At 44.5% G+C, this 25,418-nt stretch overlaps 1 protein-coding gene across 2 annotated transcripts in view; it reads right to left on the bottom strand.

The window, feature by feature from the left end:
* TMEM266 (transmembrane protein 266) overlaps window positions 1-25,418 on the bottom strand; it is a 129,126-nt gene that overhangs the window by 69,852 nt on the left and 33,856 nt on the right. For both annotated transcript variants that reach the window (XM_025208393.1, XM_006027223.2), the window contains exon 4: window positions 5,661-5,815. In XM_025208393.1, the coding sequence (XP_025064178.1) occupies window positions 5,661-5,815 (155 nt within the window). The remainder of the gene's footprint in view (window positions 1-5,660; window positions 5,816-25,418) is intronic.

Genomic DNA, 25,418 nt, shown 5'->3' with positions numbered 1-25,418 from the left:
GAGGCTCGAGTTTTCTGCGGGTCTTGTTCGAGTTCGTGTTGTGGAGCCTAGCAAACTCCATGTGTCTGTCTGTAACTGCAACGCAAGCAAGTTTTTCCTGCCTGCACCGCGACCATCTACGGTGTAAGTAAAATAATCTTTAATCAACCGCTACGCGTCCGTGCCTAATTCTAGTCCGCCGGCCTGCATTCCCCGACCCGCGTGCCAGGGCTGCTGGCCACAGCCCGCCGTGCACCCCCGAGGGCCTCAGACCGCTCCCGGCCCGCACAGCTGTGTGCTCGCCACGCTCCCCTCACTGTGTGCCACGCCCCCCACTGCATGCTGGCTCCATGCAGCCTTGCAGCATTTCCTCCACAACCCTTTAAAATCTTCTTGGAACCCACTTTTGGGTCGCAACCCTTGGGTTGAGAAACGTTGCTATACAGAATGGTGCCTAACTCCAATACCAACAGCAAACAATTTCAATTAACCTTCCAGGCAAGAAGGTATCGAGCAAAAACTGAATTACTGGCCCATAAGCTGTGATAACAATTATACCACTCTCAAATGACTTATCTTCCTTAAAAGAAACCCAACCAAATACAGAGACTTCTTCTAACTGAACTGTAGAAACATGAGCTCTAGCTCAGAAAAGCTTATGAATCTCTGATTTAGTTAGTCTGTAAGGCGCATCTCCCTCACCTTTTGCCTGACTTCAGACTACCACATCTAACTACTCTCTGCTTTCTGGAGTCTGTAACTCTAACATAAAATAAATGTGCTTCATGCTCAAGTGTCACTCAAGGTCTATGTATTTCTCATTTGCATAATCTGCACTTTTGTAGATGCATTTTTTATTGACGACACCAAGAGTTCTGTGTATAGGACAAATGCAGAACACAGCTGAGACCTGTGCTAAGAACTGCAGAGGAGAATTTACTCTAAAATAATCCTGATTTTTAATGCAATTTTTTTTGCGCACATGTCTCACTCATGTCTCATTAAAAACTAATTAAAAAAGAAAGATTTCCTAAGTAATTGTATCTTACAATGTGGATTAACTGGTTTTATATGGATAACATTGACAATGATATGTCATAACATCCTTAATACATTGGTATATGTTGCTTTCATATTCTGTAAGGAATTTTCATAAATGATAATTACCCTTTTAAAACATAATTGTACACTGATGGCTTCTAAAAAGATTAAAATTATAGTGTTTACATTAACCCCTTTGAAATATTCTATAACTGATTTAAAACAAAACCCAAGACATTAATTTAACAAATGAAATATTAAATAACGGGGAATGTGGTAGCTTGGTGGTTTAATGGCAATGCATTGCTCTACCATACAGCAACCTGTTGGGTCCGCTCCCCCCAGTACCAGTGCAGGATTGAGGATGCTGCACAGGTCACACACAGCCTATGAACAGAGCACCATCTGTTGGCCTTGAGCAAGCATTTTTTGCTGCTATATGGAATTGGTGGGCTCTGAAGGAAATTATGTGCAGCACTTGCCGGAAAAGGAGTATTGCCTTGATGTACAGGCCTTTGCAGATGGCTTGCTGGGGAATAAATGGTATGGAATGCAAGTGATCCAAGAAGAGTCCCTCCAAAATAGTGTTAAAAGTCTAAGAAAAACCCACAAAAGATAAGAGAATCCACAGTTAGATTTAAACCTTTAACACTCTGGTTCTACTCATAAGACAGACATAGTTGGCTGCGCTGGTCTGAAGCCAAATAGAAGGAAGGATAGATTTGCACCTTATAACCAAAGTAGATATATAAAATATATAAAGATATATTGATCAATCAATTTATCTATAGCACAAGCTTTTGTAAGCTGATGTCAGGTTTGTGTTCCTTCATTCTGTCATGTATGGATTGCCCCATCTGTCCAGTGTAGATAGCAGAGGGACACTGTGAGCAGGTAATTGTGAATATGACATTGGGGAATTGCAAGTGAATGAACCTCAGATGTTATAATCCACATTATTTGGATTATATGGAGAAGATTACTGCTTCCACCTCCCAAGAAGTCACACAGGACAACTTTTACTTTCTACACAAGATCCAAAATCCCAAGACACCACACTATGGCAATCCTTGGCAATCCCAAGACACCACACTATTTTTGGAACTGGCACCATCATGGAGGGAGTTTCTGGCTGCATGGATACTATCCTATTTCTATATGCCACTAGAGCTGCCAGCTATTTAAAAGACACCACCAATGAAAGAAATCCACCACAGATCTACCTCAGGAAACACAAAAACTGGGCTCCCGAGAGGTGGATGTAGTAATATTCTCGTTTGATTCAAATAACACAGATTATAGCATTCAAGGTTCATTCACTTGCAATTCTGCCAATGTCATATATGCCATCACCAGGGATCCGGGTTTTCCATTTCCCATGGAAAAGCAGAGAAAAACACGGATTTCCCCCCATACCCGAGTAAAATGTGGATTTCTCATTTTAGCAGAGAAACCTATGGATTTTGCAGTTTTGCAGCAAGTCCTTTGCTTTGCAGCAGAGTTCTCGCCTGCAGGGGGCTAGGAGGGAGTGGGAGGAGGGCAGTCAGGCAGGAGATGCCATGTGCATGTATATACACATGCACACTAAGCAGCCTGGAGAGCAGCTCCTGCAGGTAAGTGAGGGGATTAAGTCCCCCCACCCCGAGCAGCAGGCAGACAGCCAGGAGGGAGCCAGGCTCTGTGCTCAGCTGGGGACCCCTCTGCCAGCGCACAGGGGCTGTGGATGAGGGGTGAGGGGGACCAGTAGGGCTGTGTGGGCTTTATGGCGGGAGTGAGGAACATCCGGAGAACCAGGGGACAGGCGGGTGGTGGGAAGTAAGGGGCACCAGCAGGACTGGTGGGGGGGCCTTTCATTTTAATCATGTTTTGGGGGGGTTTTATCAAAGAATTTGCAATTTTTTTTCAGAGAATTTGCAATTTTTTATCAGGGAAAACCAGGATCCCTGGCTATCAGCTACAGTGCCCCTCTGCTGTTTACACTGGATAGACTGGGTGATTCCTACGTGACAGAATGAATGAACACTAATCTGACATCAGCTACATGCAGGCCTGTGGCAGAACACTTTAACCACCCTGGACACTGGAGAGCTCCGTGCATGTTTCACAGAACTGTAATTTAGAGCACTTTTTATAGCACTATAAAGTTACAGTGCTTTAAAACATGACAGAAGTAGAGTGCTTGGTGTGAGGGGAGGCAGGGGGGTGCTGAGCTTCCCTGCACTTTTCAAACTAGGCAGCAGGGGGTGCTCCATAGCCTCCTCTCACTGCAGGAGACTGTGGACAGCAGCAGACCAGCCGAGGTGGAGCTGGACACAGGGCAGGGGAAAACCCGGGCCACAAAAACGGAAAGGAGAGCCGGCAGAAGCAGGGTAGAGGGGTGAGGGGGAAGAGGTGCCATTACGGACCCAGATCCCCTTAGGCAGTGCCCAGGTGCTATGCACTACGCCAGACCCCCAGCCATGGCTGCTCTGGGGCTCTGTGGTATGTAGGTATGTAGCTCCCCAACACGTGCCAAGCCCGGACACTTTTGTAACTCATCCAAGACCGTAAAGGCTCTTCCCAACTGTATCATACTATGCTGGGAGGGAGTAGATTCCCAGCTAGGCAAGATGGCATGGAGCTGGTGGCAATGCTCCCCTCCAGCCTGGGCTGCACAGAGCCTGTTGGCCTCCAACACAGAGCCAGCCTCTCTAGCTGCAGAGCGAGCCATGTCCCCCAGCAGGGATGCACCCTCCCCTCTCCGCCCCTCCTAGTCCTGTCTGGCCTGATCACTGCCGTCTTAGTTTGCCGGTGGGAGCAGGAGGGGTTGCCAACTTTTACAGGCTTGGCTAGTGCTCCCGGGCTACCCCTGGTGGAATCACCAGATATTTGACCAGCGTACAGAAGTTAAAGCGCTGTAGGTTGCTAAAGTGCTGTAAAATACAGTGCTTCAAATTTAATACCTCATTTAGCAAGGGTTAATTTAAAGTGCTGTACCCATTTTTAAAGTTCTGTTAAGTCATGGAAATAAAGCATGTGTACAGAAGTTGCTTTTTCACCATTTAAAGTGCTGTATGTGTACAGCACTTTAAACATGCATGGAGCACTTCTGTATATACCCAAAGCAATTTAAATGGTGAAAAAAGCAACTTCTGTACATGCTCATTCATCACTGACCTGAGAGTGGCTGTTCTCAGATAGCAAACCTTTAAAAAGCAATTTGAACAGGAAATTGTGGAAAAATAAATCAACGACAGACTGGATTGTGTTAAGTATGGTTTAAATGTGGGCTACAGATTCCTATTCCATTACCTGAATTAGCTTTTTTGACTTCTTTGCTCCTATGGACTTATTCTTTGCATGTCTGCCTTTCCCAGCACTCCCTCCCTCCCTTCTGCTTTTGTAATCAAACTTTTTTCTCCCACTTATACACAGCTTTGTGTATGTCCTTTAACAGCATCTGAGTGAGTTTCAGTTCATGAAAGCTTGTGTTATATATATAATCTACTCTGGTTAGTCTACAAGGTGCAAATCTACCCTGCCTTCACAAGAACAACTCTAGGTAGACAAAAAAGGCTTACAGGTGACTTACAAAAGTGCTTTTTCATTTAATACATTTGGGATCTTTCTAAAATCTAGCACTAAAGATTGAATCCACAACTTGGAAAACTATTTTAGTTCAACTTCCTGACTTGTTAGACCACACAGAAGTTGGGTCAGCAAGGGCTGCAGAGCCTTACAAATAAGTGATGCAGTTGTTTGAACTTGGATACCATATTCTCTGAAGAGTCTGAGGTAGATACAAATGGAGGGGAAGAAGACATAATCAGGCACATAGTCTTTAATGCTATAATTTTTTGTTTGTTGGTATGTCTAAACATTTCATTGTCATTTCAATATATATATCTATGCTGTCCACATGTGTATAGGCAAGTTTTGCTTTTTTAAAGGCTGCCTTTTAATAGTTAGCAAAGGAAAACTTGTAGTTGGTGTTTAAATTCAGGCAAGTTTTTGTGACAGGGCAAAAAATAGATGGAGGGAGAACAGTGAAAGAACAGATCAACCAAGAAAACAAAATACCACAATTAAAATAATTATGTACTGTGGAACCTGTGTAGAGTGAACTCTGATCATACAGCAAAACTCTTCTTGCACAGTTATTTTCTTTATAGCATGTTAGTGAATTAGATAAAAGTTCTAATTGTTTCAATATACTGAATTGTTTCAACATTGCATCCTGAGTTCCAATAACTCTCTGTTTAGAGAGAAATTAAAAATAGAGATAGCACAGAGTGCTCCAGCAAAAATTTATGGATGGAAGTAAATAAACAACTTGAAAATTATGCATACAGACATCTATCACCTGCATAAATGACCTGTTTTCTGCATAAAGATAGGAGGGAAAGTTTCCTAAAGCCTGTGTGCAGACTGTTTGCTAGTGCTATAAAGTGTGTAACACTGAAAATCTGTCCCATGATGACTTTATTCTGCAAAGAAAGGCAGTTGCTGCTGGAGAAGACTTCACTGTACCAGGGTTCCACTGTATTAAAATTACAGCAAATATTATTATCTAGTCCAAAAAGAACCAAGAACAAGTTAAAGGTAAGCATAATTTCCTTTGATCAAAAATGTAAAAACAAAAACGTAAACCTACTACTCACACTGGAGAAGCTTTATATCTATTAGGAGTTCCAGAGTCAGGAGAATCACCACCAATACTACACAGGCTACCAGGAAACTGTTGAGACTTGCACTGAGCAAAAATACTTGCCACACAGCTGCTCGTCTCCCACAGCACGGTTTTAGCCAGTTAGATCTAAGGAAATAAAAAAGGAGGAAAAAAAAGGAGAAAGAGAGAAAGAAAGGAAGAGGTAAAGAGTAATGGACTCTAAATGACAGATGCAGCCATCAATAAAGTTCAAAGACTTTCTAAATCCCATTTACTTTTATTGGCCTCTTTGTTAAGGTTAGAATCTTCTCTCATCAAATTTTCCAAATTAGTGTAAAGTAACATCCTACTTACACTTATCAGTTACACCATCCTCTATTTAATGGAAGTCTTTAATTGTACTTGCAGTATCACTGAAACTCACCATAGTATCTGAGTACCTCCCAACTGTACAAAGGTGACTATCACCTCTCAGATGTGCTTCTTTTTCTAGTCCCCTCCTCAAGGGGAAAACTTTCATGCATATTTCTTGATATATGTATTATGTGATTTTATCTGTAAAGGGCAGGGCAAAGAGGTATATTTTGCAATTAGACTGGAAAACAATGATGTTTGTGGCACTACCTGTGGAAGTGAGTTTAATGGCCTTGGATAGCTGTGCTACTTATCTGCAGTGACAGACTGATGGGGAGCATTTCCAAACTAGATGTGCAATGGTGCTTGCTACAGTAGCATCTATACTGTCATAAAGACCAGCAAAGGTTTGGGAAAGGGAGGTTTTGGGATAAGGATCAGTGATAGGGGCTAAGTACAGACAGTCAAAAAGCCCAAGGCTGAATCGATTCAGTCTTTGTAGGTTAGTTTGTGATGCAGAGATTAGATTAAACTGAGAAACAACTGGACACACATTTACCTTTGATTCAGGGAATGCAGTCACATGCCTGCAGTGGCTCAGGCCAGAAGCCAGGGGGCACTATAGCATGGCTCTCTGGTACAAAGTCAGAATGAGCTATGTGTTTGCTTCCCCTTCCTGCTGCCTCCCAGGTCTCTGGGATTTATAGTCTACAATCATAGCAGCAGGACTCTCCAGGGTTGCTCATCACTTCCTCTTCCTGCTTCCAGATGCCTCTGGGATTTGTACTCCACAGTTGTAGCCAGCAGTAAATTGAAGTAAGTTTAGCAACAGGGCAGCTCTGTACTCAGGGGAAGGTAGGTTTTAACACCCCTCCCTGGCCCCAGACCTCAGCTGGGGTTTGCCTGGGGGGGGGCAGCCCCCCCTTCTCTACTGGAGCAGACAGTACAGCCCAGCCCAGGGCTGGAAACCATACTGGGATGCTGGGGGACTCCCAATTTAACTTGAACCAGGAGAGGGTTTGGGACAGAAGTTTCATAAACCGGTTTGATCCATATCAGTTAAGTCTGATACTACCTTCAGCCAGGTATATCTTAAACCAGTTTCAGCCATTTTGAAACTGGTTTATGTGCACTGAACTTCTGTTCTGTTACAGGTTTAAATCAGTTTCTGATCACTTAAACATGTTTATGTGTAACTTCTGTCCCTAGCCTAAGTGGATGCAGTGGTTCTAACAACCTGTGTAACAGTGGAGAACTTCACAGTTTTTTTCCAGGCACAAGTGGCAATAATTATGCTGCACCCTACCACCTGTGGCAAGATGGATTTTTTCCTTCTCCTAGCCTCTGTGCATTTTATCCACACAAAGTGCAATTACTCAGGTTTTATAGGGGCTAATTTTGCTTTGCTTGGATAACTATCTGAATATGTAAAACTCTGTACATTAGCACACAGCAAGTAAATATGTGCATACATGTTTTAAGTGAATGCAAAAAAGGATTCTGTATATGCCTGGAAACATTGAAGGAACAGTTAGGAGATTTGCAGAAAATTTGATCCACAATACTTAATTTTTTCCCCAAGGAAATCCCCACAACAGATGAAACATCAAGAACTAATCAGACTCCCTGTGGAACAAGGGTTAGAAAGTGCTTCTAACACCAACTCCTTGAGTGCCCTCCTAATAACTTTCCTCTAACCGGGGCACAGGCATTCACTACAACCCTCAGCCTCCTGTCATCTGGGCAGGTTTTAATTTGTTACAGAAAATTCTGTTTTGGCCATTGGCTTTATTCTCCTTAATCACATGTACCAGTGGCACTCAACATTTTCAACACACTACACACAGGGAGATGAACTAAGCCTCACATGCAGCAAGTTAGTGTGAAATACTCTTCCCCCATTTTGCAAGCAGAGAAATGGAGGCATAGAAAAAGAACCAAAGAAAAAGAAAAGCTTGTGGCAGAACTTGGAACAGATTAACTCTTTGCTGAATAGTGTGCTCAGCACAGCTCCCTCAAAGGGGTTGTAAATTCCAAACCTTAGCCAAGTAAAAGTCAAGCTACAGAGGGTATGTCTGCACCACCTGCAGATTGTGCAAGGGAGCACCCTGGTCAAGTACCCAACCCCCTGCTCATGTGCCCTAAACCCAGAAGTGGATATCGTGTAAACTACCTTAGGAGTGGTGCTGGGTGTGCACCTAAAGGCATGGCTGAGGCAGAAAGTATTCTCATCTCCTCCTCCCCAGTGCCAATCTGCAATATGCCAAATATCAGCTCTTGGGGGAAGAGAAAGGAGCTCAGAACTCTTCCTCTCCAAGATGAGAATGGATAAGCTGGGAGAAAAGCTCAAATCATTGCCCCCCCCTTGCCCTCAACAAATGCACACAATTCTTCATAGGACCACGGAGAAGAGCTCAGATACCCTTAAATGGGTAGGGATCCCCAGATCCCCCAACAAAAATATACAGACGCAGATGCAGGCTTGGATCATACTAGAGGGACAAAACCCTGATCTCAGCTCATGTGGATACCCAGGACCCAGTCTCATATCCGGGGGGCAGGCTTTGACATCCTCAGAGTGACAAGGCCCATTCCTGGTATACACGACAGAGGATAATATGGGGCTTACCGGTGTGCCAGTCTGTCAACCACCCCCTAGCTCAGGGGTAGGCAATTATTTCTGGTGAAGGGCCATTTAACAAGTTTTGGTGAGCTGTCAAAGGCCACATGGGTAGCCTCGCCCCTTGTCCTGCCCCCTGGATGCCATATTGGGACCAGAAGTTCTGCTCTCTGACCCCTGACCTTTGCTACCAGAAGTCCCTCCCCTTGACCCCCAGAAATACTCCTTTTTTTGGGGGGGGTTGCCATCTTAGAACCAAAAAGATGGTCTGCAGGTACTCGACCACCTGGGCGACAGTGATCATCGCCTGCTGGAATTTACTATCCAGTGCAGGGTGGTGAAAGCAAGCAGCAAGGCAGAGGTCCTCGACTTCAGGAAGGCCGACTTCTGTAAGCTAAGAAGGTTAGTAGGAGAGGCACTGAACTCTTCGAGCTTCAATGAAATAGCAGTCCAAGACGGGTGACTGTTCCTCAAGGAGACGATCCTCTGAGCTCAAAGGGAGTCAGTCCCAATGCGCACCAAGGGGGGGCAGGAGTGCCAAGAAGCCCCATGGCTCGGCAAAGGCATCCAGGGATGCCTGAGGGCAAAAAAGGAGGTGTACAAACAGTGGAAGCAAGGGGCTATGACCAAGGAGGATTACACCTTCACTGCTTGGGACTGCAGGAAAGCTGTTAGGAAGGCCAAGGCAGAGATGGAGCTAGGGCTAACGACCAGAATTAAGGATAATAAAAAGTCCTTTTTCAAATACATAGGAAGTAAGAAGAAGGCACCGGGTAATGTGGGCCCCCTACAGGATAGGCTTGGCAATCTGGTGATTGTGGCAAACAAAAAAGCTGACCTGTTGTGCAAGGGAGCACCCTGGTCAAGTATCCAACCCCCTGCTCATGTGCCCTAAACCCGAATTTAACAAATTCTTTGCCTCCATATTCCTGAACAGGGACTGGGACATCTCCCCCACTAGCATTGTGGACAGACCCAGGGGAGGCACCGCCATGCCTAGGGTCCGGGATGACCTAGTTAGGGAACTTTTGGAGGGGCTGGACGTGTTTAAATCAGTAGGTCCAGATGCTCTTCATATGAGGGTGCTGAGGGAATTGGTGGGAGTCATAGCAGGGCCCCTGGCACGGCTCTATGAGCACTTATGGGGCACTGGCCAGGTACCAGAGGATTGGAAAAGGGCCAGTGTGGTTCCTATTTACAAGAAGGGGAGAAAGGAGGACCCTGGCAATTATAGGCCAGTCAGTCTTGCCTTGGTCCTTAGGAAGACCTTTGAGAAAATTATCAAAGAGCACATCGGCAAGGGCCTAGCAGCGGAGGTAATGCTTGGGTCCAACAAACACAGGTTCACTGAAGGCAGGTCCTGCCTGACTAACTTGGTTTCTTTCTATGATCAGGTCACAAAGTCCCTGGATGAGGGTGTCGGGGTGGATGTCATCTTCTTGGACTTTAAGAAGGCCTTTGACATGGTTTCCCACCACATTCTCTTAAAAAAACTTGGTGACTGCGGCATTGATGCCTACAGAGTCAGATGGGTGGCAAATTGGCTAGATGGTCGCACCTAGAGAGTGGTGGAGGACGGGTCGTTTTTGACATTGTTGACTCCAGGATGAACATGAACTGCCAATGCGAGGAAGCAGTCAGTAAGGCTAACTGCATCTTGTCATGCATCTACAGATGCATCTCAAGCAGATCCAGGGAGGTGATCTTTCCCTTCTATGAGGCACTGGTCAGGCCAAGGTTGGAGTACTGCGTCCAGTTCTGGGTGCCGCACTTCAAGAGGGATGTAGCTAGCATTGAGAGGGTCCAGAGGAGTGCCACTCGCATGGTCCACGGGCAGCAGGGCAGGCCCTGCGAAGAGAGGTTAAAGGGCCTGAACCTAGTCAGCCTCCACAAGAGAAGGCTGAGAGGGGATCTGGTGGCCGTTTACAAACCCACCAGGGGGGACCAGCAAGAATTGTGGGAGGCTCTGTTCCCCTGGGCACCACCCAGGGTTACTAAGAATAGCAGTCACAAATTGTTAAAGAGAAGGTTCAGGCTGGACATCAGGAGACATTACTTTACAGTTTGGGCTGCCAGGCTCTGGAATGGACTCCCAAGTGAGGTGGTACTCTCTCCTACCTTGGGGGTCTTCAGGTGGAGGTGGGACAGATATTTGACTGGGGTGATATGACCCCAGCACCCATTCCTGCCCAGGACAGGGGGTCGGACCTGATGATCTGTTTAGGTCCCTTCCGACCCTAAGCACTATGATACTATGAAACTAACACAAAATCATGCACTAGAAGTTAAACACTTGCTAGAACATACATTTATTTTATTACAAAAAAAAAAGTGTTGTGATTTGTTTTAGTGTAGTGTATACAGAAGGGATTGCATCATAACGCAACAATACAGACTTACTCTTTTATATTGTGTGCGGGCCGTGGGGGTGCATATGTTTGTATGGTGGGGTGTGTGGAGGGGTTGTGAGGGGCTGTGGCTGTGTGTGTAGGGGGCATAGGGTATGCTGGGGTGTATTTATTTGTGGGGTGGGGGCTGTGGAAGCAGGATGTAGGGACCCCCCCACAAACTGCCCCCATGGCAGCCCCTGCTGCCAGCAGCAGCAGCAACAGTTGGGGGACTCAGTGAGCTCCTGCCCAGGCACTGGTGCTCAGTGGGGTGCTGCTCCAGCCAGTGCTGAGCTGGGGCGAAGAAGGGTGCAGCTCCGGCCAGTGTTGAGCTGGGGCCTGCCTGGCTGCCTCTGTTGAGGGGGCTCCATGCCATGCCTGCAGCCCCTGCTCTTGCATGAGGAAGCCCTGCTGGACCCCATGTGGAAGCAGGGGATGGGCTCCCTCCACTCCCAGTCTGCTGAGCTGTGCGGCAGGGGTGGGAAGGTAGCAGCTCCAGTGTGGGGCTTCCCCCAGTGTGTGGCCCCACCATAGAGGCAGCAGCAGCAGCAGCAGCTGGCCAGAAACCATGGGCCACACTGGGCTGGCTCCTGCTGCAGTCTGCGCCCATGCATTCTGCGTCCTGGATCCTGCTGTGAGCCCGAAGCTGACATGGGGTGTGTGGCAGTGTGGACCAGCATGCGCAGTTGCAACCCCACATGCCCCATGCTGGCTCCAGGCTTGACCTGTGCCAGCTCTGGACTTGCCGATCCAGTCTGAGCAGCAGTAGCAGTGGTGGTGGCACTGGGCTAAAACCATTGCTCAGCTCAGGGAAAGCAGCCCCTCCCCGTCACCGCTGCTGGGTAGTTTTTGGTGTGGCTGCCTGGAGCCCACGCCAGGATGCAGTGCAGATCTGTCACTGCTGACTCGGGGGTGCCCTGCACTGTCATCGCTGCCCTGCCCAGAAGCTCCAAAGGAGCTGCTGCGGCCCAGGCTGCCTAGAAAGGCAGTCCCTCTGCGGAGCCGCCTCAGCCCCCATGCGTGCCTAGGATGTGAGCAGACGTGTGGAGCACAGCAACAGCTAGGCGGGAGCACGGGGCCACACGGTGTGCCAGAGCCAGCGCTGGTGAGGTCCAGAGCGGGGTGGCCACTCCCCTCCACCTCCCAGCCGGTTGCTCCAGCACCATGTGTTTCCCGTCTGCAGTGCTAGTACCATATTTTGCCCGCCTCTGCCCTAGCTACTCCACCTAGAGTCCTACTTCCTACTGTGCCAGTGAATTTAGATTGAAAATAAAACACTCTGAAATAGGAGCCAAAATTTCACCTACCAAAGAGTACAGGGGAAATGTAGGCTCCTATTTCAGAGTGTTTTATTTTCAATCTAAATTCACTGGCACACACAAGAGAAGAAAGAAAATATCTTGAAATCCTGCAAGACATCCCTTTTTTGTATGAAATATAAAAGAAAACTGCCAGTGGTGTAGTTGATCCAAATTCCAAGATCAGACTCAATGAGCAGAGCAAATCTCCTTTACCTACTCATTTCAAAACTAGTAGACTGAACTATTTCATCTACGTCCACTCCAGGGCACTGTAATCCACAAATCATGACTCCTAGGCTTGGCTATCCTGATAGACTATTTATTTATTTTTGTTACGATTATTGTCAATTTTACTTCCCCTAAGACAGTGGTTCCCAACATTTTAGACTCAAGGTGCCCCCTAACAGACTTGAGGAACCCTTTGATAGACTCCAGGCATGTCTTGAAGAATGCCAGCTCTTAGTTTTCTATGGATTCCTATTTGAAATTTCTGGGTTTATCTTGTGAATCATGTTTGCACACCTAACATTGTGTGGCACCCCACAACACCCTTGAAAAGATCTCAAGGCACCACAGGATGCTGTGGCATCATGGTTGAGAATCACTGCCTTAAGAGGTAAAGCAGGGGTGGGCAAAATGGCCAATCTGGCCAGCAGCCAGACTCCATTTCCCAGCAGCCCCTACCTATGTTGCTCCAGCCAGTTTCCATGGAGACCCCAGGAGCAGTGGGGCTGTGACTGCGTAGGGCCAGGGTCTCCATGGAAACCAGCCCAAGCAGCGCTGAAAAGGTGTGTGGTTGGGCGGGGAGCTGCTACGGGGCTGGGGTGGGATTTTGCAGCGGTGACAGTGTGGGCTGGGGCAGAGCCACTGCCTGCATGCCGTGCTACCCTGGCTCCAGCCTGTGCTCCAAGGAAGCCGGCCAGACTGACACGGGTGGGGCAGCTGGGAAATCGATGGTCTGATCTGGCCCGTGGGCTGGACTTTGCCTGCCCCTGGGGTAGAGGATGCCATGCATCAGCTGAGATAAACATAAATTGATGAAGCTCATTTGAGGTATGATCAGAGAACTAAGCTGATCCACAAGGGTGAGAAAACACAATGATTTCAGTTGGTAGAATCTGTCTGCCTTAAGAAATTATGTTTTTTTCGCAGCAGGCTGTATTTCAGAAACTCCTTGTTCAGATTACCCCAAATTTGGAATGCTAATTCTACTCTTCAACCCCACAAGGCACACTAAATTTCAAAGCAATCTTGACATTTGGATTTTAGGACACTTAGAAAAGGAAATCTTTAAAAAGAAATGGGTTTTCCAACTTAACTACAGCAGAGTTGGCACTCTAACAATAAATGGAAGACTAGAGGAATGACTGCAGTATAACCCCATAACACTAAAGGTGATATCCCAGCACTGTGAACATTTAGTTTCTCCATCTCTACTATTAATTCCATCTATTCAAGTCTATTTAATCAACAATATTGCTCTGCCACATTTTACCCTGCAAAGGGAAGAGCAGTTATATTATTAAGATAGAAGACTGGGAGTTGGGGCTGTGGATTGAATTCCCAATTTTATCATGATCATGGGTGACTTTGGGTGAGATATTTAGATTCTCTATGCCACAAGTTTCTCCAAGATTAAATACAAATAAGACTTACTCAGCCTCACAACACTTGTGCGTGGTAAAAAAGAAGTCTGTGGAAAGCAAGTTGAGAGTATCAGTGCAAAGATTTATCATCTTTATTATTCATTACTCATTTGAATAAAAACAGCTTTCAAAAAGAATGATTAACATTGAGCAAAATTGGGGAAAAGATTGCCATATATCTTTGGTAAGGAATCACTACAAACACTGTTCAAGCTGTTAACAGCTGTCACTGTTTCTTTTTCCTTGTCTTGCAAAAAAAATCTTCACAATAGCAGTAACCTGAGATCTTGGCTAAGCAGTGAACGTCTGCCTCCTGCACAATGGCATACGGAGATAACACAGTTATTTATTTAAGGGGTGGCAGAGACCAATATCTGCACCTAAGTCAGAGACAGGGCATGATAAAAGGTTGAAAAGTGAGTAGTAGCTTAGAACCTGGCTAAAAGAAACTATGCAGAAGGGCTTGGTATGAGGCTGCATGTGGCCACCAGAAGACTTGAGGCACTTTGACAGGTACAGCTTTGCACCCACCTACTAAACTCACAAGGTGGTTGGTTAAAAACTACTTTTAACTTCTTATTTCAAGGAGTTTTAACACTGAGTTTATCTGCAGCCTTTCTTTTCTGTGGCCACTGAAATAAAGTTTCCTCCTTTAGCTTTGGAGCTATATGAGCTGTGGGAGCAAAACTAAAACTAAATTGTATAGCCAGCATGCAAAACACTAGCCCATTTGTTCCAGTGCTCTGCCATCTACTATCCATGCTAAGTATGCAAGGTTGCATTTGCACTAGCCTTTTCCTTAAACTTACTACTGGTACAGAACTACCAGTGGTCCTGCTAGCTACTCAAAGAAGACCTATAAGGCATAGTAATTAAGATACCATTAGAAACACAGGACTGGAAGGTACTCCTGAGCCTAATCCTTTCCATAAACTTAGCAAGCTCCACCTTAGATCTCTTACCTTTACAACTCCTGTTAGAAGGCTAATCCAGAACCCTGTTGCTCTGATAATAAGAAACCTTCCAATTTCTATCTAAAATGTATTTGTAACCATGTCCGTTCCTTCTTAGGCTATCATTATCTTATACCATCAATTTTTGTTTTCTTACTGGTGCTTTCCTCCCCTGGGCAGCAGCCATGTTTTCTCTCAGCCTTCTACACAAGCCAAATTCTTTCAGCCTCTTCTTAAGATGGGATCTTTATTCTCCTGATCATCCTACTAGTCCTCCCCTGTACCTGTTCTAATTTCAATTCATTTTTATTGAACATGAGCAGCCATAACAGTACATAGTATTACAGATGAGTGTCTTGTACAATGGCATGAATACTTCCCTCTCTCTACTGGAAATACCTTACCTGATGCATTTTAAACTTTTTGAAAGCCGCCTCACTGGTGGCTCAGAGTCATGCTGTGATCCCTTTCTCCTCTGCAATTTTGAACTAGTAAGTTCCTAACTTAAGGCAGAAATGCTTGCTATCAGTCTCTAAGTGCATAATATAGCTAACTTTAATCCCATTTCTATTATTTTCTTCTGTAGGACAGCCCACTCCTCTTCCATACTGACAATATTTCCCAATTTCGCATCATTGGCAAGCTTCATTAGCACACTCCAACTTTTCTGTGACAATGAAAACAAGATAAATACAAAATATTAAATAAGATCTGTCCCAAGCCTGATCCTTGAATGAGTCTCCCAATAACCTCTATCAAGCCTGATACTTCCCCTTTAAACACTGCCTGTTGGCATCTCCTTTTCAGTCAGTTCCTAACCCCTTTACAGCTCTGGTGGTAAGCCCCACCTTCTCTAGTTAAACAAATTTCCCATGTGGCACTACATCAAATGTGTTACTGCAGTCCAGATAGATTAGATCTACCTCATTTCTTTTGTGTAGAAAATCAGTTGCTGTATTACCCTTAGTAGTGCTCCCCCTGTCCTTCCACTGGTTTAGCTACTCCAGGAAGAATCCCGTGGGAGATTTCAGGGAGAAAAGCTAATGCAGAAAAAAATCTAAAGGTCTTGTGTCCCATGATATAAACAGCAACAACCTACCAGCAACAGAAGCATTTACAAGACAACTTGAAAGACTTGAATCAAAAAAGATATTTCTAAATCATGATCTGTAATATACCAGACTGTGCAAAGTTTCATGTTCTGCATTAAAAAGCTGGCCATTTCTCAGATTTTGGAGGGGAAAAAAGAGAAAGAGAATATTCTGCTGCAGTGCAGGTCTCAGTTTTGGATCAGAGCACACAGCAGCAGTGATGTACTACTGCACAACAGAACAAATCAGCATTACAGTCTCATTCAGCACAATTTGCTGTTCCGGTTTTGCTCCATTTTTTGGCCCCAGATCATGGCTGGCAGTTGTACATAGCATAAAAAATATTCCTCCTGTAAATAGAGAGGGAACTCACTTACTGCATGATACAATTCAACCTTCCAAAGGTCTCTGCCTCATCTCTCTGCTTTGAATTGGATTATTTGCCCTGGATCAACCTGTTATCTTTATGGGTCTATGTGTATTGAAAAGAATTAGTGAGAGGAGTGCCTGATGGATGGTAAAAGCACTTACAGTACCAAGTTGAGAACCAAGGGAGAAAGGCAAAAACCTTAACAGAATAAACTGAAATATATTTATGTCCCTTTAAGTCTTGAATAAAACACAATTAGTATACCAAAGATCAGAGTAATAATGCAAAGCTTTGGAAGAAACCTGAAAAAATACAGTCAGCCATCTGTAAACACAAGATGTGAAGAAACAAATCTCTCAGACCTTTGGTATTTTACAAACAAATTATAAAGAAATAACACCACTAAAACAAAATGGAGATAAACCAGCAGTATAATGTTCGAAAACAGAATGTTTCAATCTACTATGAGACAAGAAGAGCAAAAGACAAATAGAATAGCAATGATGACCATCTCAAGACAACCAATATAAAACCACAACACTACAAAAAACAACAAAGAAATAATATTTAGTAGCAATAGACAATATTTGCACAATTACTGTATGACGTCTTCCAGGAAATCTCACTATTGATTTGATGCAACATTTATGAGTGTTTTAAAACTTTTACATACTCCAACATTACGTCAAGTGTGCATTAGTATATGTAAAAGTGGGGCTTAGGTAGTGTTTGTAATAAATAGTATATAGTACGTCAGATGTTGTTGTTACTGCTTTCTCTGCATGTGTATATGTGAAATTTAACCAAAATTTTACTGATTATCATGGATCCAGGTTTTCTGTTTCCCATGGTAAAATGGAGAAAAATGCGGATTTTTCCCTTTACCTAGATTTTTCATTTTAAGGGAGGAACTCATTTTGCAAAGACCTCTCTGCAGGCTCCAAGGGGCTGAAGGGGAGAGGTAGTGAGAGAAGGGTGGTCAGGCAGGGGGCACCACCAGGTGTACATGGTGTACATGGCCACCAGGCAGTCTGGAGAGCAGCTCCTGCAGGAAAGCGAAGGAGGGAGACGGACACCTGAGGTGGGGGGGGGGGGGGGGGGGGAATTGAGGCCCCCATAGGGAGAGAGGGAATGAGCTGGACAGGGCTGGGGATGCTGCCTAGCCGGGGGATGTGTGGGTCTTGGGACCTGGGGCTGGAATGCATGGCTGCAGGGGCCTGGCAGGGAGTGGGATGGGCCTGCAGGCTGTATGCCCAGGGGGACAGGGGGTGGGGCTGGCTCCCTGCTGGGAAGTGAGGGGCACCAGCATAGCTGGGGGGCTATGGCTTGAGAGTGGGGAGCCTGGACCTATGTTCTGTGAGCTAAGGGGGCAGGGGGAGCTCTAATTTTCAATGATAAAAAACTCAAAATCAAATTCCAAAATGTATAGATATTTAGAATGTATTTTATAATGGTGATTGAGGCACTGGTAGGCTTCCAAATTGCTTTAAAATTGTAACTATATCAAGAAAACATTATGTTGAACTGATACACATGCACACACGCACACACGCACACACACACACACACAGTGGCGTTTCATTTTAATTATGGATTCTGGGGTTTTAATCAGAGAATTTGCTATTTTTTATCAGGGAAAACCAGGATCCCTGCTGATTATAAAAGTCCTAGGAATAGCTGCATACTATACTACTGGATATCTTGGAAAAATAAGAGGCTGTTTTACTTCAGAACACCACTCATTTATTACAAATCAAAAGTAAATAAACAGACAACTAAAAGCATGAAAATGGTCAACTGAACAGAAGATGGGGTTGCTTTCTTTGATCCATCACAAGATGGTGAAAAAGAGGTTCAACGAAAGGCATCACCAAGCTCAATGGGTATAGGAGTGGAATAGATAAAATGAAAAACATGAAGGACTCATCCATGTGATCTATGTCAGCTCATCATAAAATGATTTCCTAGGTGAAAGCCTGGCTCCATTGGAGCCAACAGTAAAACTCTTACTGACTTTAGTGGGGCCAGTATTTTACTCACTGCAGAATTGACTAATTAGCTCTGCAGTAAAGCATCATTGTCTACACATGTGCTGGTATTAGGGTGCAGTAAATTAACTAACTCTGCCATAAGATAATACTGTTGAGGGCAGTACTATTTTACAGTAGAGTAAATAAGTGTGATGAAATGCATGTGTAGATGTTGACAGGGGCTGGCTGGAGTACGAGGGTGCTAAAGTATAGGGGCTGGATGCCATGCAGCTCCTCACTTTAGTACTCTTGTGTTCCAGCCAGCCCCTCTGCCACCTGATACCACCACCTGGAGCCCAGGGTTGACCCCTGAAGCCTGCTGCCAGCCCAGGCTCAAACTGCTGCTGTTCTGGGGGCATGTGTAGATGCTCAGCCTGGGAGCAGCTGACTCTGGCTGAAACAGCTGTGGAGTTTATTGCATTGTGTTAATAGCAGGCGTAGATATATCCACTGACTATATCACTTTTTGAGCAGAGGTGAAATGAAGAGTGGTGCTTCCAGGGGTCACGTACAATGAAATCAGGTCACACTCGAATTATAAAAGCCATTTTGTACAGCTTTTATAGACTAAGAACACTAATTAACTGGAAAAAGAAGCAATGTTGGAATTATGCAAAGACTGGGATATTCAAGTGTATGCTCCTGAACCACATCTACATAAATATATGTTGACATTTAATTGGGACAAGGAAAGTGAAGCAACACAGAGACACAGTCTTACCATAATTCTATACCTCATGTCTGAAGAAGATAGCCAAAAACATTGAATAGAAAGAAGAGAGATCATTAAGATAAACCTAGGAAAGCAAAAAACAACCAAAAGCTACCCAAAAAGAGGTTTGTGTACTGTTTAGATTTAAAAAAATACTCTAAATACACAGACCTGGCCAGAAGCAAGTTACCAGCTTTGGCCATGAAAGGCTTGATTCTGAACTGTTAAAATCAATGTACCATTGACTACAGTAGAAGCTATGTATGTATTCAACATCTCTAGGGCCCCAATTTTGCTTCTAAAGAAGGTTACCAAAACTGATTACCTAAAAGTTAAGGCACCAAAACTAACTAACTAATTAACTAAAATCAAACTTTGCTTTGTAAATCATATATTGGACTTCAATTCCCCACCTCAGTTTCTTTATCTTGAAAACAGAGTGATATTCAACTTTCTCATAGGAGGACTGTCAGATTCATAAATAACATTTGTGAGTGATTTGAAAATGAAAAGCATTAAAAGATATTTATTTGTATATGTGTAAACTTCCTCTTTGCAATATATCTATGTCCATCTTTTCCTTTTGTGTTGCTCTTTTCTCTACTTCCCTTCTCTCTCCTGTGTCCCATCCTTCTTGCTTCATATGTTCTATACTTTATTTTCTACCTAGCCTACACTAAGGCAAATCTCAGTGCATTTAAAATGCATCTAGGTTCAGGAAAAAGTGTACTTGGGAAAGAAAAGTCAGGTTCTCTTTCTATTAGTTACACTACAGCTTCCCTCCTCCCCACCATGTAAAACTCACATTTTTGTCCAAACATTTTTAATTTAAGTGATACGGAAAATAAGCAAAGAATAACTTTAAGAGTTTAGGGGAAAAGTCTTTCCCCCTTTTGTTTATTGTATGCATTTAAGATTGTCCCTATAAAGTTAATTTCACACTCATTTTTCCATTATTTGTGGTGTTCTATCAATAAAGGACAGAACACATTTTTATAATTTTTTTAAAAATTAGCTTAAAATCATAAAACTATGAATGACAACAGAAGCTAACTTCAACAACTTATTTTTAAATCTCCCATGATATCTGGTTGACTGGCTCCCATAAAATAAAAATTTAGATTCTTATCCACCTTTTTTCTCAAATCTACTGCAGAATTTCCAATAAAACTAATGAAAGCCTAACTGTAGTACTGAGGGTTGATTTTTCTGTACTCACTCTGTGTGAAAGAGTTCCTGATCTGCGACAACAAACCCAGAAGTATTTATCAAGGGTTTTTTTTTACCACTTGAAGAACATTTTTAGAGTGAGCCTTTTTCACTATCACAAAGCTCCTAGTGTCTACCTTGATCACATATTGCTTTGTACTGCTAGAGGAGTACAAAGGTTTTAGTTATAGGAAAATGTATCTGTGTTTACCTGAGAATATCTTTTTTTTTTTTAGTAATAAGGTACATATTACAATTGCTGCTGCTACCTAACTGCACCTCAGGGAGGATGATGCCAGATCAAACAGTTATTGGCATATGGGAAATGTTCCGCTCTCTGAGGTTCCCTCCAGCTAAGAAAACTTCTACAGCCAGAGGAAGTCACCTGTACTCTCCTTGTTTATAAATATATCTTAAGAGGAAAAACAAAAAAAGTTTTGTTCTGCTGAGCATAAGAATGATCCGTAGTGAGACAAATCCAAACCTCTGGAATGTCAGCTGCCATCCTTATTTTGGAATATTTGTTTGCCTACAATATAGATCTGATCTGTGGGCCTTATTACTCAATGAGAGGAAGTTTTCAGGTGACCATGGATGATTTTTTTTGTTTTTTATCATGCTAAAGTCCACAGATCTATAACAACTGGATTTTCATTGTATTGCACCTCAAGGGAGAAGAGCAAGAATATTTTTTTTAAATAAGGCAAGGATTTAGAGTTGACTTGAAGAAGGACAGTCTGTGCCTGAAACCCTGTATAACATCCCTCCCAACTATACATCTGGTCCAATAAAAGATATCATCAAAAACTAACTTCCTTTCATATATTTCCTGGTGTAATCACAGCTATATCATCACTCCAACCTTTTTAAATAAGGGGATCCAAATGGGGATATAATATATTCTCCCCTTTTTCTTTAACTCTGAAGTGTGAAGAAATATTTTGTCAAAACATGATTCACTAAGGACCAGATGACCAGTACTTTAAATTTTGGTGAAATTATGTAGTGATGGCATTGTAGCCACCTAGCAAATATCAAGACGAGACACAACTCTTTTCCCTGAGACTGTTAGTACTCCAAAACAGTGGTTCTCAACCTTTTTTGTACTGGGACCCATTTGTACACATCAATGGCCAGTCCCAAACCAGAGCCCCTCACTCCCGACCTGCTGCCACCTGCCCCCAGTGTGTGGGGCAGGGGATGTGCGTCTGTGGTAGAGGGGTGGTATGTGGAGTATGGGGGGCCCCAAGCAGTCCCTTGCAGGCTGGAACTCTTGACAGTCCACAAGGGAAAAGACACAATTTCCCTCATTTTTCTCCTTGAAAGGAGAATCCATTTTTAAAGTATGTTTGTGGCCCTTTCATATATTCTTGGAACTCACTTTTGGGTCATGACCCATTGGTTGAGAAACGCTGCTCCAGAAGACCAAAATTTGACTTGACATTAGGAATGAATGCCATGCCATGCCAGCCCTGAAGCCTGAAGCCACTATACATATCTCACTCGAGAAAGCTCCCATTTTCAAAACTCATTTGACAGGAAATAACAACTATCAGGATGTCTACTTCGAAGGATAGGAAGTAAAATGTCATCTCCTGCAGGGATTCAATCTGCAATAAGGGTTGTTCCTCTAAGGCATAATTTAATGTTTGTTTTTTTGGGTTTTTTTTTACAAAGCTTCCTGTTCTTGACCATCAGCTAAGTATGAACCAACATGTGGTCCTGTTGCAAACAATCCCAACAACACATTGGGTTGTATTAACAGAAGCATGGTCAGATCCAGGATTTTGTAAAAGGAGGGTACCAGAGTAATGACCAGCACTGCAAGGGTAGCTTCATTCCCCTCTTCCAGCTTCCCCCCAGCCCTCCACCCTCAAGGACAGAACACACCATGGAAGCAGTAGCCACAGACTAAGTCCTCAAAGCAGGTAAGAATTCCAACCTCTATGTCGTTCTCAGTACCTCTCCCCTTCCCATCCCCCCTGTGCCTACCCACTGCTGTTGCTGTCCCCACTGTCCCTGGCTGATGTGGGGGTAGCAGCAGGTTTCTCCTCTCCGCACAACCCCTCAGATGTTTCCTGCCAGCTCAAGAGCAAACTCAGGGGGTGGGGGCACGACCTTCCCACTGCCACTGCTGCTTCCATCCTCAGCTGAGCCTGGCTCCCTGCACAGCTGGCTGGAGTGGGGCAGGAGCAGCTCTAGACCCTGCCCCCCCAGATCAACCAGGGACAGCAGCAGAGGCAAGCGGAGAAAGGGAAGAATGGGAGGGGAGGGGATGCACCACTGAGTGCAGAGAAGAAGGGGGAGTGCTGAGATAGGGTGGAGGGGAGGGGTAAAAGGTTTTTACCTGCTTCAGGGACTTAAAAATGTCTCTGGCTGTTGCTCTTGTAGGGTGGTCTGAAAAAGGAGTCCAAATGCATCACTGTATCCCCTCTGTATCCAGCCCTGAACAGAAGCATTTCTTGCAAAACAAGGATTATTTTGCCCTACTCAGCACTGGTGAGGCCAGTTTTGGGCCCCACACTTCAAGACAGACATAGACAAATTGGAAAGGGTCCAGAAAGATTGAAAAAAAATGATTAGAGGGCTCAGAAACATGACTTATGAGGAAAGACTTCAGCATAGGAAGCTAGGGCTGGAATGTCTTCTTTTTGTGTCCTTGTGATAAATTCGTTATTTTTTCCAGAATTGTGCACAAGCAATGGCTTTCCATTGCTGCAGCAAGGTCCTCCTTCATACAGGTTACACGAAGGAGTCAGAAAACAAGCATGTGCTCCATAGTCTATACTTCACCGCACTTGCATATATTCATGTAATTAGAGTAGCCCCATTTGATCATGTTTATTTTTGATCTTCCAATTTGCATGCTCAAGCAATTTAGGCATCACTATGTTGGCCAATTTAAATCCGTCCCTCTTGGAAGGTCCTCCTGGAGTTCAAGGTCATTTCAGAGCACCTGATCGCACGTAATCTTTCCTTCCATAACCTCATTCATGACATACCAGCCACTGATTGTGTCCAACAGTGCAACATTGGTCACAAAACTCTTTCACGTTTTAAGCCACTTAGTTACTTCTGTGCGACCACTGAGTGAATGCCTGGGGTCTTCCATCTGCTGTGATCTTTTTGGCTCACTACCTTTCTTCTGATATCAGGTGGTGCAACGCCAGCCAGTAAGTATAGGCTATCCTTTGGTGTTGGCTTTAGACATCCTGTTATTTCACAACAGCTATTGTTTAGAAATAGGTCTATTTTCTTGGCATGAGCTGATCATTCCCATACTGGACATGGAAAGGACTAGGGCTGTAGCCTGGGGAAGAGAAGATGGGGAATTTGACAACTATCTTCAAATACCTGAAGGGTGATTATAAATAAGATAGAGATAGACTTTTCCCTGTGGTTGCAGGGAACAATATTAGGAGCAATGGCCTCAAACTGCAGCAGAAGAAATTTAGGTTGGAGATTAGGTAGAACTTTCTGACCATGAAGGTAGTTAAACAAACATTGGAATAGGCTATCTAGAAAAGTTGCAGAATCCCCATTCCAGGAAATTTTTAAAAGCAGGTTAGAGAGACAGCTGACTGACATGATTTCATCAGGGATGATCCCCTTGAGCAGGAGGCTGGACTGGATGACCTCATGAAGTCACTTCCAGCCATAGCTTCCTATGCTGATTCACAGATTCACAGAAGTTTAGGTGTGGATGAGACCTTGTGAGATCATCGGGTCCAGCATGCGTCCAGTCTCTTTTTGAAGATTTCCAGGGTAGGTGCCTGCACCACCCCCAACTAGGAGTCTATTCCAGAGTGTGGTCACACAAACCATAAAGAAATTTTTCCTTATATCCAGTCTGAAATCTCCTTCTAGGAGTTTATGATTGTTGTTTCTGGCTTTCCCTTGGGGCGCTTTGGTGAATAATTGTTCCCCTAGGCCTTGATGCCCTCCTGATATATTTGTAAGCTGCCACCAACCCCACCCCCCCAAATCTTCTCTTTTCTACACTAAACAGTCCTATCTCTGTCGGTCTGTCCACGTATGGCTAGTCTTCAGGCCTCTGATCATACGAGTGGCTCCTTCTCTGGACTCTCTAAAGCTTCTCCACAACCTTCTTGAAGTGTGGCGCCCAGAACTGGATGCAGTACTCCAGCTGCCACTACCAAGTACAGTGGGAGAATAACTTCCTTATTTTTGCTTGAGATGCATCGCTTGATGCATGCCAGCATACTGTTTGTTCTGCTAACTGCAGCATCACACTGGTAGCTCATATTCATTTTATGGCCAATTATGACCCCCATAATTTCCTGGGATTGAGGTCATGCTGAACGGACTGTAGTTCCCTGGGTCCTCTCTCCTCCCCTTCTTGAAGATGCGCACAACAGTGGCCCTCTTCCAGTCTTCCGGGACCTCTCCTGAGTGCCATGAATTCAAAAGAAGTATGCCAGTGGTCCTGCAGGGACTTCAGCTAATTTGTTCAGCACTCTCAGATGCAGTTCATCTGGTCTGCTGACTTATAGATTTCATAGATTTCATAGACATCAGGGCTGGAAGGGACCTCGGAAGATCATCGAGTCCAGCCCCCCGCCCAAAGGGCAGGAAGTCAGCTGGGGTCATAGGATCCCAGCAAGATAAGCATCCAGTTTCATCTTGAAGGTGTTCAATGAAGGTGCTTGAACCACCTCCGGTGGCAGGCTGTTCCAGACCTTGGGGGCTCGGACAGTAAAGAAATTCTTCCTTATGTCCAGCCTGAAACGATCTTGAAGTAGTTTGTGACCATTCGACCTCATCATCCCTTGGGGCGCTCTGGTGAACAAACGTTCCCCCAGATGCTGGTGGTCACCCCTGATAAACTTGTAGGTGGCCATCAGATCACCCCTGAGCCTGCGCTTTTTCAGGCTAAAGAGCCCCAGGGCTCTCAGCCTGTCATCGTAGGGTCTGCTTCCCTGACCTCTGATCATGCGCGTGGCTCTTCTCTGGACTCTCTCAAGCTTCTCCACATCCTTTTTGAATTGTGGAGCCCAAAACTGGACACAGTACTCCAGCTGCGGCCTCACTAAGGCCAAGTACAGGGGGAGAATGA

Source organism: Alligator sinensis, unplaced genomic scaffold, assembly GCF_000455745.1.
Source record: "Alligator sinensis unplaced genomic scaffold, ASM45574v1 scaffold954_1, whole genome shotgun sequence".
Lineage (NCBI taxonomy): Eukaryota > Metazoa > Chordata > Crocodylia > Alligatoridae > Alligator > Alligator sinensis.
This window is presented reverse-complemented; position numbering and strand designations above follow the sequence as displayed.